The sequence below is a fragment of the Eptatretus burgeri genome, chromosome 3 (genome assembly GCF_056783735.1).
Source record: "Eptatretus burgeri isolate ZD-2024b chromosome 3, Ebu_testis_v1, whole genome shotgun sequence".
In the NCBI taxonomy this organism is placed as follows: domain Eukaryota; kingdom Metazoa; phylum Chordata; class Myxini; order Myxiniformes; family Myxinidae; genus Eptatretus; species Eptatretus burgeri.
In genome coordinates this window covers 86,172,417-86,192,092 of record NC_140963.1, presented here as the reverse complement: position 1 = coordinate 86,192,092, position 19,676 = coordinate 86,172,417, and the positions used below count along the sequence as shown (strand labels likewise).

Sequence of the window (19,676 nt, the reverse complement as noted above, 5' to 3'; positions counted from 1 at the left end):
TGATTTTTGATACTACATGTATATTCAGGTTTTTGACCACAAGAAATTCATTGGTTACATTTTTGGAGTTTTTGGAGTTGATCTACTTATTAATAATTCCAAAATTACTGCCAAAATATTGAAAATTCCGAATGCAGAACAATATTCAAGATGAAACTCTCACTTAATATCCTTCCCACTCCCTCTAGCCTATCTATTAAAACAAGTCAAAAGCAATATTAATTGAAGAATTTTACTGTTTACATATTGAAATAAGTTCTGGTTTATGCACAACCATTAATACAGTGGTGCACATACATCAATACTATAAGTTACATACACATTGCTGCCAAATAGCTCAATATGTTCCTGACTTGTTGATATATTTTCTTGAATTATCACTCATCCAGCATTCAAGATAACTTGTTCTAAATGCTACATTACATATGCGACATACCGCTAGTACTAATATTATTAAACACACTACATCATTTGCTACATACAAACTTGTACCTGGATAGTTTTCTAGAAAACTACAGTAAACACACTGTATTCTTATACTAGTTACATGCACATTACTACAAACTAGCTCATAAAGTCCAGGTAAAATTGTTCTAATGTGTTGATACATTTTCTTGAATTATCACTCATCCAACATTCAAAATTTATAACATGTTCTAAGTACTACACTACCAACGCTACATACTGCTAGAACCAATATTGCTACATATAATACACATAAATTATTCTTTGATATTTCATTTACAACTTTTGACCATTACATTTACTTAAAATCAAAGGTGATCCATTAAAATCTTACCTTTTGTTTGCAGCATTGTTTTCTCTTCTTTTTCTTGAAAATCCAGTTGCCAAGAGGAAGTGACATCATAGTTAACCTCACTGTGACATCATAGCTTACCTCACTAAGGTATCCCCAAAAATAACATCATAGACTTTCATATGCCTGTAATTTACTTTAAAATGGTCTGAGGGCAAACGTATGTATTATACACTAATAGGAAATCACATATGGGGAATCATTTGGTCACCTGATATTTGACCTTGAGTGAAGGATTCAAGGTCAAATAGACCCTCAACAGGGTTCCCTTAGTAAAAAAAAATGTCCTTATCTTTCTAAAAAAAATTGTCTGATGGCTCGGTTACATATATGTGTTATGAATAAATGGGAAATAACATATGGAATCTTTTGGTTACATGGTGGTTGGCCTCGAACAATGGGGTCAAGGTCAAATGGACCCTAACAGCATTGTCATCACAGTATTACCTTTATCGAGGAAAAGCCCATATCATTCTAAACATGGTGTGATGGCTGGAAATAAAATATGTAAATCTTTTGGTACTTGACCTTGCCCCGGTATATGGTTGTGCCCCAAGTTCCCCTACATCCAATTAAGATGAGTGTCTCAATATAGTCTCTGTAAGATTGAAGCATATTCACATCACTGTTTTAGACCATTAATTAAGGCTTCAATGTTTTGGCAGTCATTTTGAGGAAAATCTTGGGATTATGCAAATTAGATCAGCTAAAAAAATACAAAAATGTTACCAATGAATTCCTTGGGGTCAATAACCTATATTTAGTATTAAAAAAAAAATCAACTTTCCATGGCATTTAATGAAGGAGATATCATTTGATGAAATACCACAAAAGTGGCCATTTGGGGGTAGGGGTGACTTTGGTTTACAATGAGCTCTGTGGTCATCACACATCGCCCCATTGTGAGAATATGACATTTGAATTGCTCAGAGAACTTAATAATGAAACTTTTGGCCAAATTTTATAGCTCTACTTATAATATTAAGTCATTCAGAAAACCCTCAAACTTTGAGCTACTTTCAAGTTGAAAGCTATTTTTGACTAAAATTACGTAAAATATGGTCATTTTCTACTGTGAACCAAGTTTTAAGAGAATAAATCATGCTAAAATGTGTTTAGCAATGCATAAGTAATTGAAGTAAATCAAAATTAATAATTTATGGATGCTTAATAATGATTTATTCCATCTAAACCCAATACGGGCATTTTGGTTCAATTATGGTTTGCTGGTAGCCAACTGCAAATCCAAGATGGACCCTACAGAGAAAATGTACTTGATCTGGAGGTGTTACCCAAACTTTTTTTGAAGGTCTTGGCATATGGAACAAAAAAAAATAGGGTGACGCTCTAAAAGGGTCATGTACACAAACACCCCCCCCCCCAGAGCCAGGAGTATGTGTAAAGAAGGTAGGGATGGTCGTAAGAAATGATCATGTGAAACCATCCCTACATCTTTCTTTGAATAGTGGTTGTCCCTACACAAGATTTTGTGTGTGTGCGTGTGTGTGTGTGTGTGTGTGTGTGTTTGTGTGTGTGTGTGTGTGTGTGTGTGTGTGTGTGTGTGTGTGTGTGTGTGTGTGTGTGTGTGTGTGTGTCGTGGGTCTGATTGGCCCTTGGGCAAACGTGTCTCGTGGCCTCACCCCATCAGGCTGACTGACAGTTGTAGTCCAGCCCACCCCTCTGATCACTTCTTATTCCTTTGCAAATAAATGTAGTTTTGCGTACTTTTCATGGAATCCTTTAAAACTATTAAAATTTCAATCAATTTGCACCTTCGCATGACAAAATGCAGTAGATTAGTGTTTAAACCAAGTTCGTAGCTTAAACCAATTTTGAGTTGGGCTGTCAGAAAACAAGAAGCAGAATAAGAAGAATGACAAATGGGCACTTTTTGATGTCTCATTTTTCCTGTTCAGCGCTGATGTCCCAAAGTTTAATGAGTGTTATCGAACAGGAAACTCCGCAAATGACTGAGAGGTAACATGGTTTTATACTTTTTATCTGGGGAGATTTTTTTTTTCTTCCAGGATTTATGTTGTGTTGAGTCAATGGAGTGCCCGGGCTATCCCTACATAAGAAGTCTAACGGCTACTTGATTATCAAAAAGAAAATGACTCAAGAACATTCATGTACATTAAATTGAAAAGAAATGAAGGGGGCACCTGGAGGTCAAAGGCATAAATAGATGTGTTGGTTTAACAATGCACATTGTTTCACTCTTTGTCAAGGTTTGTATGACCACACATTTCTCATTTGGCTGCTTTCCAACAACCAACAAACGTAACCTTTCCCTCTCAAAAGTGATAATGCACTTCTGCCGATTCAAATGATGGTGGTAAAAGGAAGTTGTTTCAGATATTTTCTTTGATGCTCTTTATACCAACTTTTTAATGTGAGCATTGCTGTCTTACCTGCCAATTTTATGTCGATGTTACTGTGATGGACATGTACTGTGAAGCTCCACGAATGAGATAGGAGGATGAGAGGAGATTGGGACCATACTCTGTGCAGAGCGTTGGTGCTGCTTAAGCAGTCTCCTTGGCTATTGGATACAATAGTGGACGAGTCGCCACTCTGACACAGTATACCAGCATGCTGGCACTCTTTTGCCGACCTCGGAAGGATGACAGGCCGAGTTAACCCCACCTGGTATTAATTCAACAGCAGAGTGGGATTTGAACTCAGGACCCGAGGATCCAAAGCCCGCCACCCTAACCATTAAGCCAACACCAGGCATAATTAAATGGACATATTGCATAATAGTCTGAAATGATGGTGAAGAGGTAGCACACTTGCCTTTGAGCTGTCTATTTTGGGTATGATTCCTGACCTGACTATAAACTGTCAGATTGGTGATCCGCAAGGCAAGGCAAGGGTGATTCCTTGCATCACAAATGATTCATGATTCAATTCTCGACCTTGGATGGATATTAACCTGGGAGGCACCGTTTACTAACATCCTATAATGCCTGCAATGAAAAGTAGGAGATATTTTGCTGGCACCCTGAACAAATTACAAATTCCTACCCCGACGACCACTGGGAAGGAAACTGCAAACCACCCAGTGTAATTTTTGGCGTGAGACTGCTTTGGCGACACAGAACGCGATACAGACTGCATAATGATTACATTCTCTCACCATTTCGTCAGAGTCACTTGGTCGAACAAGACCCTGCAATGAATGAAATGTACAGCTTATACGAGTACTGCCAAATCTAGTCAGGCCTCCATGGGCCATAAGTTATACTTGGGTGACAGTGTGACCTCAGCACTTCAGATGACTCATCGAGCCTGAAATTGATTTCTCGTACAAGCTTTGGTCACATGAGGGACATGAGGCAGAGTCAGAGATAAGAGAAGAAAGAGGTTGGCTCAATGAGGAAGAAAGTAACGGCATTAAAACAGGGCCTGGACAGTGCGGGGCTCAATGCATAAGAACAGCAGTGTTACTAAAGCAATATTATGAAGGTAAATGGTTGCCCTTCTAAGTATGTAACGACCTTTTAGCTCCACTAGCCATAATTACAAAAATCACCACCTGACATGGTACAGCAACTCGACTGCCAATCTGTATAGCCCAACGGTGTGAGAGGCCGACGTTGCATGCCCAAAGTTCTGCTGATTGCAAAGAGGAATGACGCAAAACAAGAATGTCAAACTCAGAAACTAGAGTTGAACCGAACATAATATCATAGACACAAGGTGAACAAACAGCTTTGCATCAATTTCCATCAGTTGCTTTATGTTGGAACGTATCGCTTTGCATGAAGTGCTGCAAGGTTACGTCTTTGCGTCTCCGCACCTGTAATTCATCTCCTGCTCGCATTACAGTAAAAGCACTGAGAGTGCAGGGTCCATTTGAGAAACATCATGCTGAGCGCATTTGGCTCAATAAATTACATACAATAAACTTACAGAGGAGACAGGGATGGGGGAAATATCAGGCACAAGAAAGGTCCAGCCTGGCCTATTCCATCTGTGTTACAGTACCATAATCTCTTATGGTCCACTGAACAAAGGACAAAGACGAAAAGGCCATGCAAAAGAAAAGAACATGTTTGTTGTAGTAGTAATAGTAGTGGTAGTACTACTACGACTACTCATGCCCAGCTAAAGGGGGTAACCTGGATCGATTCTGATAATCCCTATTATAAAGCTTTTTATGTTTCATAAAGTCACTGCCTAAGCCACTTTTGCAATTTTCATAATCTTTAGTTCACAGAAAACATGAATGCTAAGCTCAGCAAGTCGTTAAACCAAGAAGTCACAGACACAAGGTGAACAAACAATCACAGAAACAAGGTTTTACAACACCAGAAAGATTCAGCCTCCAGGATAATGATCCCAAGATCATGAAACAACCATCTTCTTCTTGCATATGGCAGCTATCATTTCTTGGAAACGTGACTATGTCGCTGATGCAGTGGCCCTCGACAAGTACACACTGGTACTCATTTCGCCGACCATGGAAGGTTGACAGGCTGAGTCAACCCCCTGGTGTATTAATTCAGCGGCCAACGGGGCTTGAACTCAGGACCCAAGGATCCCAAGCCACCACCCTAACTGCTAAGCCAACACCAGGCTACAAAACAACCATCGATAGGTGGTCTCCAACGTGGACTTGTTAATAGCTGCTAATGCTCCACTCATTGGTGGCAAATTCCAACTAGCAGTGTGCTGGCGAGAACAGCCAGGGAATGATGTCCAAAATAGGAACTGAAAATAATGTCCTCTCGAGGACAAGCAATCCATGCATTTTAGCACAATTATCAGGTGCAATAAATTGCATCGACAAAGGCTCGTCACAAAGAACCTCCAACCGACGAGACATTCAAGGCACAACCTTTCACTTTCTGTCATATAGAGCATCTACCTGTAACATTTAAGTGTCTTCCTCCAAGCTCAGGTGGTGCACCCATCTGAGCATTATAAATGATCACAATAACAGGTGAAATCTCCTACCCAACCCCTACCACTCTCATCCTTTACTACGAGTCATTCGTCTTTAGGTGAACTGTAAATGAACTTGAACTTAAAGTGAACGAGTTTCTTATAAAGCTATTCCCTTATCAACTTATGTACGGATGTTTGAACACCTCTCGTTGTTTAGGCAACTGATATAATAGCACAGCACAGTAAGCCCTCCATATTTGCAAGGGTTACGTTCCTAAAAAATCTAACGAATGCAAGAATTCGAAATACACCTTGATTTAATGTGGGGAAAGGGGATAGGTTTCTGGGTCAGAATGAAATGGTAAATTTCCCTGTGAACCTACAGTATACAGAACAATGTGTTTTTCATTTAAGTTTGATGATGATGATTTAATTTCATATCTTACAGGTAAATCAATGAAAACATGCAGACATAGTAAATTAGAACATGTAAATTTTACCCCAGCAGGACTGCTAAAAAGTGAACTAAATCTCTATCGAGTCGCTCTCCTTGTGCTAAAAATAACCAGAGTTGGTGTCAAAGCCACCCAATGCTCGCCTGTTTATACATTTATCATTTTAAAAAGACGAGTCTAATAATTAATATTTTTTTTATAAAGCATTGCAGTGAAGTATAATTATAAAGCAAGATATGTATTTGTATATTGTAATCAGTAACAAGAGCACAAGTGAGCACAATATACGCCCTAACAAGAAGGTATATACAGAATTGTGCAACTACATGGAAAACAGCATCATGGTTGCCATGGCAACCACTTTAGATGACAAACATGTCGTTACACACAGTCTCCACAGTCTGTACCTATGTACCAAATATGAAACGTGAAAGTTTAAAACTTTGGGAGTTTGCAGACAGGAACGGATGGACAGACAGACAGACGGACGGACGGATGACCGGTATCACATAATACGCCCCGATATATATATATATATATATATATATATATATATATATATATATATATATATATATATATATATATATATATATATATATATATCGGGTGTATAAAAAATAGTGTGGTAGATAAAAACATTAGAAATGAAACTAGAGGGGGAACACTCAGTAGAGTGCAAAACCTCCGCCGCCAATACTGCTGGGTCACTCAAGTGAACCTTATATCTTATTCATTAAATATGTCAACAGTACTGACAGTTATAGTTCTTTTCTCCAACTTTTTTTTTTTGGAGGGGGGGGGGGTTGGAAATCACTTAAAACATGAAGAAATGCAAAAAAAAAAAAATTTTCTTTCTCTAATTTTTTTTTTGTGTGTGGTGGGGGGGGGGGTTGGAAATCACTTAAAACATGTAGAAATGAAAAAAAAACATTTTTTTCACGAACAATTTTTTGTGGGGGGAGACCAAGTCCAAAATGTAATGGCATGATCCTTGGACCATACCTAACCCCCCCACCAAGTTTCGTTGAAATCCGTCGAGGAGTTTTTCCGTAATTCAAAAAATTTAACATTTTCACGCTCACGCTGACGCTCACGCCGGGGATATTGCTATAGCTCTCTGTTCTTCGAACAGGCGAGCTAAAAAATAAAATAAAAATTCCATAAAAAAAAAAAGAAAAAGTTAAACCCACCCCATAACACAAGGGAAAAAGACAAGCCATGTGAAAACAAGAATGCACAATTGAATTATGATGTAAAAAAAACACACACAAACAACCAAGATCCATTTGAACAGCAATTGAGTAGTTGTGCCCTCCCCTCTCTCCACCCCATCCCCACACCAAAATAAATAAATACCACAAAATTACACGTGAGATACAAGATAAACTAAATGTAATTTGACGTTGAGAGGTTGACCGATATGCCTCCGCACACATCAAGTCTCTCCTTACTCTCACTTTGACCGAAAAACCTCAAGACCATTTGACCTCGATATCTAATCTGTACATATATATCATGGTACATGTTCTTAGTTTCCCTGACAAAAATGCAAGTTAGAACTATACTATATGAGAGTTGTACTCTCATATACTATAGTTGTTAACAGATCCTACTCCAGTAATCTGCAGAGAATTACTACAGGAAAGGAATGCTATTTTGGCCTAAGTTAGTTCAAATCCCTTCCTCGATAACAATATTTTTACCTAACATGACTTCTAACCTTTGATGGACCTAACCTAAAAATGCAGTTCATTTGAGCATCATAACATATACTTATGTTAAGTTTTGTCAAAATCTCATCACTGGTTCACAAGTTATCGTGGTAACAGGATTTTTCATGATTCAATCCTCTGTTGTTTGACCTCTTCACCCGAAAAATCTAATCAGTTCATCTTTACATCGTTATACATACTTGCACCAAATTTGATTTAAATCCCTTTGGCTGTTCTCAAGTATCACATTTTTACCTGACTTGACATCTGTCCTTTGACCTCTTGATTCTGAAATCGAATCAGTTCATCTTTGCATCATAATATAAATTTGTACCAAGTTTGGTCAAAATCCCATCACTGGTTCACAAGTTCACGCGGTAATAGAATTTATACGTAATGGGACCTCTGACCTCTTGACCCCATAATCTCATCAGTTCATCTTTACATCATTATACATAATTGTACCAAGTTTGACTTTGATCCCTTCAGCCATTCGTAAGTTATCACAGTCATGAAAAACTCATCACGGAAGCACAGACAGACGGTCCCAGTGACTTCGTTAGCGGAGGCTAAAACGTTAAAAAAAAACGTTAAAATGGCACAAGTATATTAAAAACAAAAAAGAGAAAGCTTGCAATTATGATCAAACATCAAATAAACCCAGGGGCACATTATGGCAAGGGATCGTTTACATCTGGCACTGCAACAAATGAATTTCAAGGTTCTTAATAAAGGAGTTTGGATCAAAGATCAAATTATCTCCCACATCGGCAGGCAGAGTATCCCACAAACGGGGGAATTTGATAAAAAGAGAATGAGGAATTTCTTCTGGAGCAGTGATGAATACATTGAACATTAGTGATATGTCGAGAATTGATATTACCAATGTTTTGAACGGTGATATCGAATCTGTTGTACAGACATCTTAGAACAAAAACGACAGACAAAAATTTAAGCCTGTCCATCAAGTACGACAGACAGAGCTGAGTGCAACGGGGAGAATAATCGATATTGTCACCACAACAATTCGGTATACGTCTGCTTAGGAGACGCAAACAGGATCGGGTGTATCTCCTCTTTACTCACCCAAATTCCAATAAGGTCTATCCTGGGTATTTTGCCATTGCATTCTCAGTTGAGGTCCATGGTGTAAATTTGGAATTGGACAGGGTGCTGACACACAATAAACTAGAACGACACTCGGTAGAGCACATACCTCTGCCAGGCTGAGCAGTTTACATTTTGTTTCCCACTGATAAGCTGGATCTGCATCCAGATATTAACCAAAATCTAATCGGCTTGTTTGTGTTACCTACCCAACTTACCCATCAAGTTTTGTCATAATTCAACCACAACTTTTTGAAATATCATGATATATATATCATTTTGGGCCCCATCTCTCATTTGTGAAGAATCACTTAAAAAAAAAAGTTATCAAATCTAGATCCGGATCAGGATCTTCACCAAAATAGAATCAATTCGTCCATGTCACAAACCCAACCTGTCCACCAGGTTTAGTCCGAATCAGTCCATAACTTTCTGAGATATCCTGCTCACAGAAAAACAGACAGACAGGGGTGAAAGCATAACCTCCATACACCTTTGGTGGTGGAGGTAACAAAAAGCAATATGCCGACACCTCTAAAATTTCGAAACGACTCTTCAAGGGGTCACGACCCATAGATTGAGAATCCATGGATTAGAAGAACCATCCTAACACCAATATGTCAAAGTCCTCTTCCACCAGCGCATCACGAACCTTATACAACAAACTATGGCTCGGTTGCATAAAATTTCCTCATCCTTTCGGAAAGATTCCCCTCAAGGTACACTTTGATTCCTTAAGCATGAGTCACATTTGCTCTACGGCTCGGATACGGCGGCTGTACCCCCCCCCCCCTGAATTGACAGAAACGTGCGGCAGCCGCTGAGTTTCTGAGGTGGCCTCAGGGTGGCCCTACGCCGTATGGCTATCTTTTACAGGCCATAGGGGTCTCCATGGAATTAAAGCACGGAGTTATAACTTTTTTTCATTTCTAGGTTGGCCGTAGCAATTTGACAAGCCGTAGCCATGACATAGATGTTTTCCACGTCGACCGTACGTAGGGCATACGGTGGGCTTGCGTTATTCGTGCGTTTTCCGTAAGCTCTTATCAATGAAAAATGAATTTTGCCAATCCCCAAAAAATTACAGCGGCCGCACTATTTCCACGTTCACCTTAGGGCCCCCTGCAGTCGCCTTGCGGGCACCTTGAGGCTACCTTGCGTCTGCCTTGAAAATTCTATGGCCGCCGCAGGGACGCCCTAAGGTCACCGTGCGACATCAAATCAAAGACCGTACGGCACCCACACGTTTTCGGTCTCCACAATTTCTAAATACCCCGTGCGGCTACCCAAAAAATAAAAACATGTGACTGCTACATTGTGTGACCGTGGAAATACTGTGGCCGCCCTATAATTGCGAGTGGCCGTAGATTTTGTAGACCCTACGGCCGCCAAGCCAAATGTGACTGAAGCATAAGCGAAGGATTTCCATGAGGGTTGTTGCATAAACAACCCTTTGGAAATCCGCAAGTAAAAATTCCCTTAAACTTGAGAAAATCCTTAGGAGCCGTTGCTATGCGAGTTCACAATTCAGATTAGAGATAGGAAAAGGTGTCCGAAAGCAAGATGTGGTGAAGCAATCGACAAAATGACTTCAGGAAGAGACAGAAGCATGAGTGGAGGCTTTTCTCAAGCACAAGAGAGACAATACATGGTAGAGTTTATGATGTGTATTGTGAAAGTATTTTGATGTTCAATTACAACACTATCACTATAAATAGTGTATAATTGTTAAGCATCCCTAGATTTGGGTAAGACCTGGGTCCACAGGGTAAACCAGGACTCCCCCAAGTTGAATGAGGCCTCACACATCTTTCCACGATCTTATGGACCCAGTAACATGCTGCGTTCAATGTATTTATTACGTACGCAGTTGACCTTTTTCCTGGGATCACCATCGGTATAAATTGAATTGGTATGAAAATAACCTGGACACGAAGAAGTAACACGGACTAACAACTTGTTCAATTGCACCTGCAGCACCTGCATGAGAACACACCTTTACATTGGCTCAGATATCAGGTGTTAAATACCGTGCGATTGCCAGTTCGATGGCGTTTATAAATAAATTATTTACAACATATTGTTGTGGAAATGACTCCTGGGAGATCAAAGATCCTTATTATAATTCTAGTGATTCCTTAGTACATCTTTTAGATCAGGGAAATATAATCATAGACATCAAGCGTGTTGACGCGGTCTCTGAAAACACGTTTGCCACGTCTTGCCCTTTTCATGATAATTGTCCTTTTCATGACCAATTTCCATGAAGAGCTCAATTTGGAAACTCAAAAGCTGGTGTTTAAGGATGGGTGGGTGGTTGGGGGGGGGGCTCCCTTTAGTTAAAGAAAGATTTTATGGAAAATCTTCAAAAATATTTAAATACACAATGATCCTCAAAATAAGGATGTCTTTCCTTAGGAATGCTTTATGCAACCGGGTCCATGGACCGTGACCTGAACCCACTGGCCAGCCCCATATTTTCGCTCCTTAAAGGATTGCTCTCTGAGACATTTTGAAGATGATAAATCTTGAAGGAATGCTGATGAATCTTTTTCACTGCGCCGACATGTACATGCTCATTTCATTCTGGTGCAAGTGCCTGGAAATGTTTGACCGCTATGTGCAAAAATGACTGCATCGTCCTTTGGATTACACAAATCCTTTGAAGAAAGAATAAATTATTGAGGAATAAAGAGGAAAACCTTTGTTTTGCAGGGAATGCAATAGTATTACTGAATTTTTGGACTTTCACACAAATAATCTGCTAAAAAGACTCAAAACACAATCTTCTTATTTATTTATGTCAGTATTAACAACTTAAGTAAGCATAATGTAATTTTACCACGTTTCAACATTTTGTCACTTACCCACAATTGACAAGATGACGACAACAAAATCGAAAATATTCCATCCAATGGTGAAATAATAGTAGCGAAGAGAAAGGAGCTTCAACACACACTCTCCGGTGAAGATCACGATAAATACTAAGTTGATGTAGAAGAGAATCTTTTCCATCTGTGTGCTTTTATCATCAGTCTCCACCATCATTGTGACCATGTTCAAGCAGATAAGGACCATGACGGCAATGTCAAAAGCTTGCTTGGTGACGAAGTCGAAAATAGCTCCCTGAAATTTATTCTGCAAACACAAGCGGTCGAAAAGTTACTCAAAAAGATAAGTCGTGAATTTCCACAAAAGAGTCAAAATTCTGAACAAAACACACTGCTTCATAGTACACCAATGATTATCGTATCTCCCAGGTTTCCCATTTAAATAAAGGATTCTGCACAAGTAGGTTCCATGAGGTGAAGGTCAATCTTTAGAACGACCTAGTTGAGCTCACACATCTTACCGTGGGACGAGGGATGGGTTTTTGGGGCTTTTTCGATCCCAGCTTCTTCATGGCATTATGAAACTTTTTCTGTTCCTCCGTCATAAAGATATCTTCTCCACCAAATTATAGGGGAAGAACAGAGGAAACTCTCATTAAAATAACGCTCCTGCTCATGTTTAACTGTGAACATTGATCGGTTATTATTATTACAACAATAATTATTATTATTATTACAATAAACTATGTAAGCTGTCAAAGTGCCCTAAAATAAGGAGACACTGAACACGGATATGTGAAGGGAGGAGAAAGTGCTTACGTAGCATTAACACTTATCTTTTTCTTTTGCTGGTTGAAGTTGTCAATAATCACACCGATGAAGAGGTTGAGAGTGAAGAAAGAGCCAAATATGATGAAGACCACAAAGTACATGTACATTATCTTTTTGACTTCGTAGTCAGGCTGATCACCAATCTGCAAAACAAATTGCCAGAGCCAGCGAGTTGAAATAATGTTTGAGTTGAACACACCAACACTTTTCTCAGTTATAATTTTCAATATCAATGGTGCATGTGCAAAGAAATGGAATTTGAATGTGCTTGCATTGTGTGTCGAACGGACAAAACTTGTTGATGCAACATAAAACAGATGTGTGATTTAAATGGCCATTGAGCCTCTGTTATAGTTCAATAATACTTTAAATATGATCAATGCGAATTAATTTTCATTTGAGAAGGTTCATCACGTTACATTGATTACAGGTGGAGTTAAAAAACAAACTTGAAGGAAATGGATGTTAAATATCAAGTTAACATTGAATGCCCAAGGCATAAAGGCAATGTCTAACTTTCTCGGGGAGGGTGGTGGGAGCTCTATTTGTGTCCCTCGGTCTTTGTCTGTCTGCAAAATAAAATTAATGAAACAAGAAAGAGCAATCAGAGATTGCAGACCCTCACCAGGACTTAATTTGTGTGGTGTTTGTGTGCTGCTATGTCACTTAATTAAAAATAGGGGCAATACCACTGGGAGCTCACCTGGTAGTGGCTGGATAAGAAAACCAGGGAACCACTCACTGGTCGGCATGGATGACCCACAAAGTATGTAATGGAGAATAAAGTAAATACCAATGGATTTATTATTCCCACACTTTCGAAGAAAAGCGGGAATATTGTGATTGTCTCCGCTGTCCGTACGTCGGTCTGTCTTACCCTGTAACTCCTCCTACACCGTTTGAAATAGGAACTTGAAACTTTGGGACATAGTAGATATATGTATGGGGAAGTGCACAACACTTTCGGATTTTTGATATGACCCCGAGGGGCCGGGCCAGAGGGGATGGGGTCATGGGGGTCGATTTTTTAAATAAAAAAAATTGTCATAGCTTTTTAAATCAAACATCTTCATGAGTTATTATATACATTTAACAACATATTTTTTTTAAACACATGATGATCAGAGGGTGCTTGGGTGGGAAGGGGGTGCTTAGCAGATAGGGGTCAAAATAGCTCCTCCTACACCGTTTGAGATAGGAACTTGAAACTTTGGGACATAGTAGATATATGTATTGGGAAGTGCACAACACTGTCGGATTTTTGATATGACCCCAAGGGGCAGAGCCAGAGGGGGTGGGGTCATGGGGGCTGATTTTTTTTTTTTTTAAGTGTATTTACCATTGTACATGGTAAATTCTTTTATAAAGAACTTACTTATGTGGCCCCCATTAGTGACAACACAGTCACAGGTTTTAATGCATTTATCTAATTGATCATGAATAATTATAATTAATATTATACACAGTTCATTCCTATGATTAAATTGATGCACAGTTCTATATTGCTGGACAGTGTTAAATTAATGTTTCATGAAATGTTGACATGCTTGCAATGACTTCTGATTTAATAAGCATAGTAAGTCTTTGGTCATAAAGCACATCAAATAGAAAAGAATAGTCAATCCATTTTGCAAGATAAAATTTCACCTCGCGTTAACGGGACAAAGGAGTGCGCGTGGGAATATGCGATGGTGTGCCATCGACAACGTAGTTCTAGTTTATAATGTCGTGAACAAACTTTGGTACATCACGGGTGATGAAGGTTGTGCTCAGGTTTCATCAAAATTGTGGATGTAGTTTCTGAGAAGAGAGCAAGCACCTATTTTTGGGGGAAACCCCCTCTTCCCCCCCATAGCCCCTCTAAACCCAGATTTTTCTTATGCTGTGAACAAACTTTGGCACATCATGGGTAATGAAGGTTGTAGTCAAGTTTCATCAGAATTGTGTGTGTAGTTTCTGAGAAGAAAGCAAACACTTATTTTGGGGGGAGGGGGGGGGGGAAATGCCCTGTAAACCCCCTTAGGGCCCGATTTTTAAAATGCCGTGAACAAACATTGGTACATACTAGGTGATGAAGGTTGTGGTCAAGTTTCATCAAAATTGTTTGTGTAGTTTCAGAGAAGAAGTGCAAGTGTTTGTGGATGGACGGACGGATGGCGCACCATCCCATAATCTCCCTGGAACGACGTTCCAGGTGAGCTAATAAAATCAAAAAGAACCCAGATTCAAAATAACTAAAATAGTTATGGCTGCCAGACCATGCATACGATCAGGTTGAAATTTAAAATGTTTCATCCCCATCACTACTAGATCATAATTGTGAAGTTTCACGTCGGTCAATGAAGCGGTTCAAGAGAAATTATATATATATATATATATATATATATATATATATATATATATATATATATATAAAATATTTTATTTCAATCCAATATGGCTGCTAGACCGTGTGACCTATCAGTTATTCGTGAAATCCATGGTATCCCCAAGGCTTGAGGAACATGTGTATAAAGTTTCCCCTCGATCTGTCCAGCCGTTCTGGAGAAGATTTTTAAAGGTTTTAGAATAAGTCCAATATGGCTGCCAAACCATGTGGCCTATGATGTCAAAAGTGGGAACGTTTTGTTCCTCATGGATGGGTGATAATACCTGTAAAGTTTTGCTTCGATCTGTTAAGCCATTTCAGAGAAGATTTTTGAAGGTTAAAAAAATAGGATGCCGAAACATGTGACTGATGACGTCATCATATTTTTTTTCTGTTGACAAATTTATCCCAAAATGACCCCCCAAAAGTTTGATTCCGATCGGATGTGCCATTCTACATATGCAATTATGACATCATAATGAAGGCACGCATATCATCATAATAAAATCCCTTCTTCCCCATGAGGAGTATGTGCCATATGCCAAGTTTTAATTTTTTTCCATGGTGCAGTTTCAGAGATACAGAGGTTCAAAGTTTTAAATGTTTTTTTTCAAAATCGCTGCCACACCACCTGACCTATGACATCATAATTATCATTAAAGCATTCTACATGAGTAGTCACTCCTATAGCCTGGTGTTGGCTTAGTGGTGAAGGTGGCGGCTTGGGATCCTAGGGTCCTGAGTTCAAGCCCCGTTGGCCGCTGAATTAAAATACACCAGGAGGTTGACTCAGCCTCTGTCATCCTTCCAAGGTCGGCAAAATGAGTTCCAGTGTACTGGTAAAGGGGACACTGCATCAGCGGCATAGCTGCGTCCCAACCGATGATGCAACCGAGACAGAGAAAGAAGAGAAGAGAAGAGAATAGAGAGACACTCCTATCATGAAAAGTGTGTGTCAATCTGACAAGCGGTTGCAGAGAAAAACCATACTCACGTTCTGTGCAAACAAGCAAACAAGCAAGAAAAAGACGTCGTGCAGAGCACGATACTCACAAAATCCATCCCCCCCCCCCCCCCACTCTCCAAAAGTTGCCATGGATACATCAAATTGTCCATTTAATTAATATTAAAATTGACAATCTTAATCAAAGCTCAGGTCAATTGGATGAAAATTAATTAAATTATTTTTCAGATTGAAATTGATTTTAGAAGTTTGGCCTTGAGTTGACCTTTGACCTTTTGACCTCAAAAATGGTTGGTTTGCAAATTCAGTGATGCACGATGCAATTGCTGCTTAATTTTCAGATTAATTGGTGAAAATGACAACTTTTCAGACGAAATTTGATGATTTTAGAAGTTTGACCTCGAGTTAACCTTTGACATTTTGACTTAAAAAATGATTGTTTTCCCAATTCAGTGATGGGCTATGCAGTTGCTGTTTAATTTTCAAGTTAATAGGATGTAAATTGATGGACGATTTTTCAGATAAAAATTGATGATTTTAGAAGTTTGCCCTTGAATTAACCTTTGACCTTTTGATCTCACAAATAGTCGGTTTCCCAATTCAGTGACGCAATATGCAAATCCTGTTGAACTTGCAAGTCAATCACTACTTCAGGTGACACGATAGCCACCTCGTTGGTGTTTGATTCCGAGTCTGATAAACTGTCATCCTCGTGCTTCTCAGGCAGGGCATTCAATCAATGAGTATGCTGTTCTTTGGAGGGGACAGTAAGCTGGTTGTCCTGTCTGCTGGCATTATTGTTCCATTGGACTTTGGAGGTCCCACGGTGTCTTTTGCAAGGAGTAGGTGAAGTATTGTTGTGGTGCCGGGTTCGGTGGCGAGGACGACCGCCAGATGGAGCAGTTGGGCCGTCTCCCAACGAACAACGAACGTCTCCCAACGAACACCGGAATTGAAGGTCGTCACTCCGGATAACTCCGAAGTCGACGGGTCGCTTAATGGACCGTGGACGCCAATATTTCGACCGAGCGGTTAGGGTCTTTTTGTCCGATTCCAATTTACCTAAGTGGTTGCGCGGTCTCGCTACCGGAGAAACCACACCCTCGGCCGGCTTTGTCCGAACCGAGTCGCTGTTACCGACTCAGATCCGGTGTAACCGAGCGGGAATTACCAAAGCCGCGCCGGCCCAAATGACAATTTACTGCACAATCGGCCTCCCTAATTCTCAAGCCCGAACCATAATGGGTCAATGAAAGAAAGCACAGACAACGAACTGGAACATTTAACAGTTATTTATTTACAATTTAAGACGGAGGAAAACACAGAGCAGACTTAACCACGAATATGATGTAGGTAAATGTACAATGGAATCACTTAAACAATTTCTACTTATCAGACTGGCCACAGACAGACACACACACCCAAAAACAAATGGACCTCGTGGGTCTTTATTCGGCCCTTCAGCTCGGGATGGAAGGTGAGCTGAGGGTCAGAGTCTGGCCGGGTACCTGGCCGCCTTGTGCGGTTTTACCGACTCCAACCCACCACGGTGGGACTCGAACCCATGACCCAGAATCCAACGAGCCCACGATCCTGGCTGCCACGAACGACGATCGACGACACGTGCACCACGGAACAGCTCCTCCACGACCACCAACATGACCACCGACCACCAAGGAACCCCAAAAAAGACCAAAGACCTCGTTGAGACAGCTTGCCACCTTTCTTATCCCCCCCCCCGGGCGGGTGGAGGGATCCGCTCTGAGGTAACTCGCCTCCGGATTGGTCGGGGGGCGTCGGCAATCGGTGTCCTCCCCTCATTGGACGAGGCAAACATTCCATCTGGCTGGGGCGGGTCGGCTCTGAGGTGATCTCACCCCCAATTGGATGAGATAAACATTCCATCTTGCTGGGGCGGAGTTGGCCCTGAGGTGATCTCACCCCTGATTGGACGAAGGGAACATTCCATTTTGCTGAGGCGGAGTTGGCCCTGAGGTGATCTCACCCCCGATTGGACGAGGGGAACATTCCATTTTGCTGAGGCGGAGTCGGCCCTGAGGTGATCTCACCCCCGATTGGACGAGGGGAACATTCCATTTTGCTGAGGCGGAGTTGGCCCTGAGGTGATCTCTCCCCCGATTGGATGAGGGGAACATTCCATTTTGCTGAGGTGGAGTTGGCCCTGAGGTGATCTCTCCCCTGATTGGATGAGGGGAACATTCCATTTTGCTGAGGCGGAGTTGGCCCTGAGGTGATCTCACCCCCGATTGGACGAGGGGAACATTCCATTTTGCTGGGGCGGGGTTAGCTCTGAAGGAGTGGAGGGTGATTTAATGCAGAAAACTAACTAGAAAGAAACTCACAGTGCACACATGAAATTCCCATTAGACATAAGGGAGGGATTCTAACTACCCAGATATACTGAAACGAAATAACTAAACTTTGGGTCAACTGTATGTGTGAATGTGAATGGTTTCTAGATTCGTAACAGTATCACGGACATCCTGTACAAATTACAAATTCCTGCCCTGACTACTGCTGGGAAGGAAAAGGCAAACCACCCTTTGTAATCCTTGTTGTGGGACTGTTTTGGCAGCACAACACAACCTTCAAGGAGCAAATGTGCAGTGTACAGAGTAAGTATATTCAAATGAGGTACAAAGCCAGAGGCGGAAAGAGACAAGGTGGTTATGCAGGGAGGAAAAGGAGTTCTATTAAGGATGAGCAGAAGGCATTTATCAGATACAAAATAAAAGGAGTCGAGTTGGACCTGAATAAGTAGACAGGTGTAATTTGTGTAAACAGAGTATTAAAAAAATCATGTAAACAGAGTAAGAGTTAAGAAAATAACGAGGTAAGCCAAAAGAGAATACGAGAGGGATATGGCCAAGAATAATAACAAGGCATCCTTCCTGTAAGTCACTGATCGACGTGTGTGTGTGTGTGTGTGTGTGTGTGTGTGTGTGTGTGTGTGTGTGTGTGTGTGTGTGTGTGTGTGTGTGTGTGTGTGTGTGTGTGTGTGTGTGATGTTTTTTTTGTGTAGTTCTACTGGAGCGTTCTGATGTCGAGTGTGAAACACTGAAATGATGGTCATGATCTCCTGAGTTTGTTAGGCTAATTAACTCCAAAGAAACTGGAATAATTCCCATGTTTTAAACACACGCCATGTTAAGGTGTCTGGAGCAGCTTAATATGTCCTTTCACGGCATGGCATTCTAATTACAAAATAAATAACAAAAACAATGATAACATTATAACAAAGCATATATTATGAATACAAATTATATTTACAACAATAAGAAGAATAGTAGTATCATATGGCAACAACAATAACGAACATATCATCCCTGCGCTGGCCCAAAGCACATCTGGGCTTGGTGAAAGGTAGGCTAATGCTGAAGCAGCACAGCAAGCAGGTAGGCAACAAGGCTACAAAAGACCAATGAAAATTTGATCCAACGGACCAACTGGCCCACTAGTTTCATAAAGGATCCAGAGAAGAATTGGGTAACTAAAACCGAGCTGTTTGTTTCACTTCAGTTGTGGAGAAGACATCGGAGACGCAGTCAGCACAGATTTAAGAAAGGGAAGTAATTTTGAATAAATCTATTAGAGGTGTATGAAGCAGTTTCTGACTGGGTGGATGAGGGAAGTGCCTTCGATCTCACTTATCTCGACTTTCAGAAGGCATTTAA

The 19,676-nt window shown here is 40.5% G+C and overlaps 1 protein-coding gene across 6 annotated transcripts in view; it reads right to left on the bottom strand.

The window, feature by feature from the left end:
• Positions 1-19,676, bottom strand: part of LOC147030369 (sodium channel protein type 1 subunit alpha-like) — a 269,967-nt gene that overhangs the window by 12,887 nt on the left and 237,404 nt on the right. For all 6 annotated transcript variants that reach the window (XM_085874344.1, XM_085874339.1, XM_085874338.1 and 3 more), the window contains 3 exons: positions 12,655-12,792; positions 12,340-12,444; positions 11,855-12,125 (listed from right to left, as the gene is read on the bottom strand). In XM_085874344.1, coding sequence (XP_085730470.1) covers positions 11,855-12,125; positions 12,340-12,444; positions 12,655-12,792 — 514 coding nt within the window. The remainder of the gene's footprint in view (positions 1-11,854; positions 12,126-12,339; positions 12,445-12,654; positions 12,793-19,676) is intronic.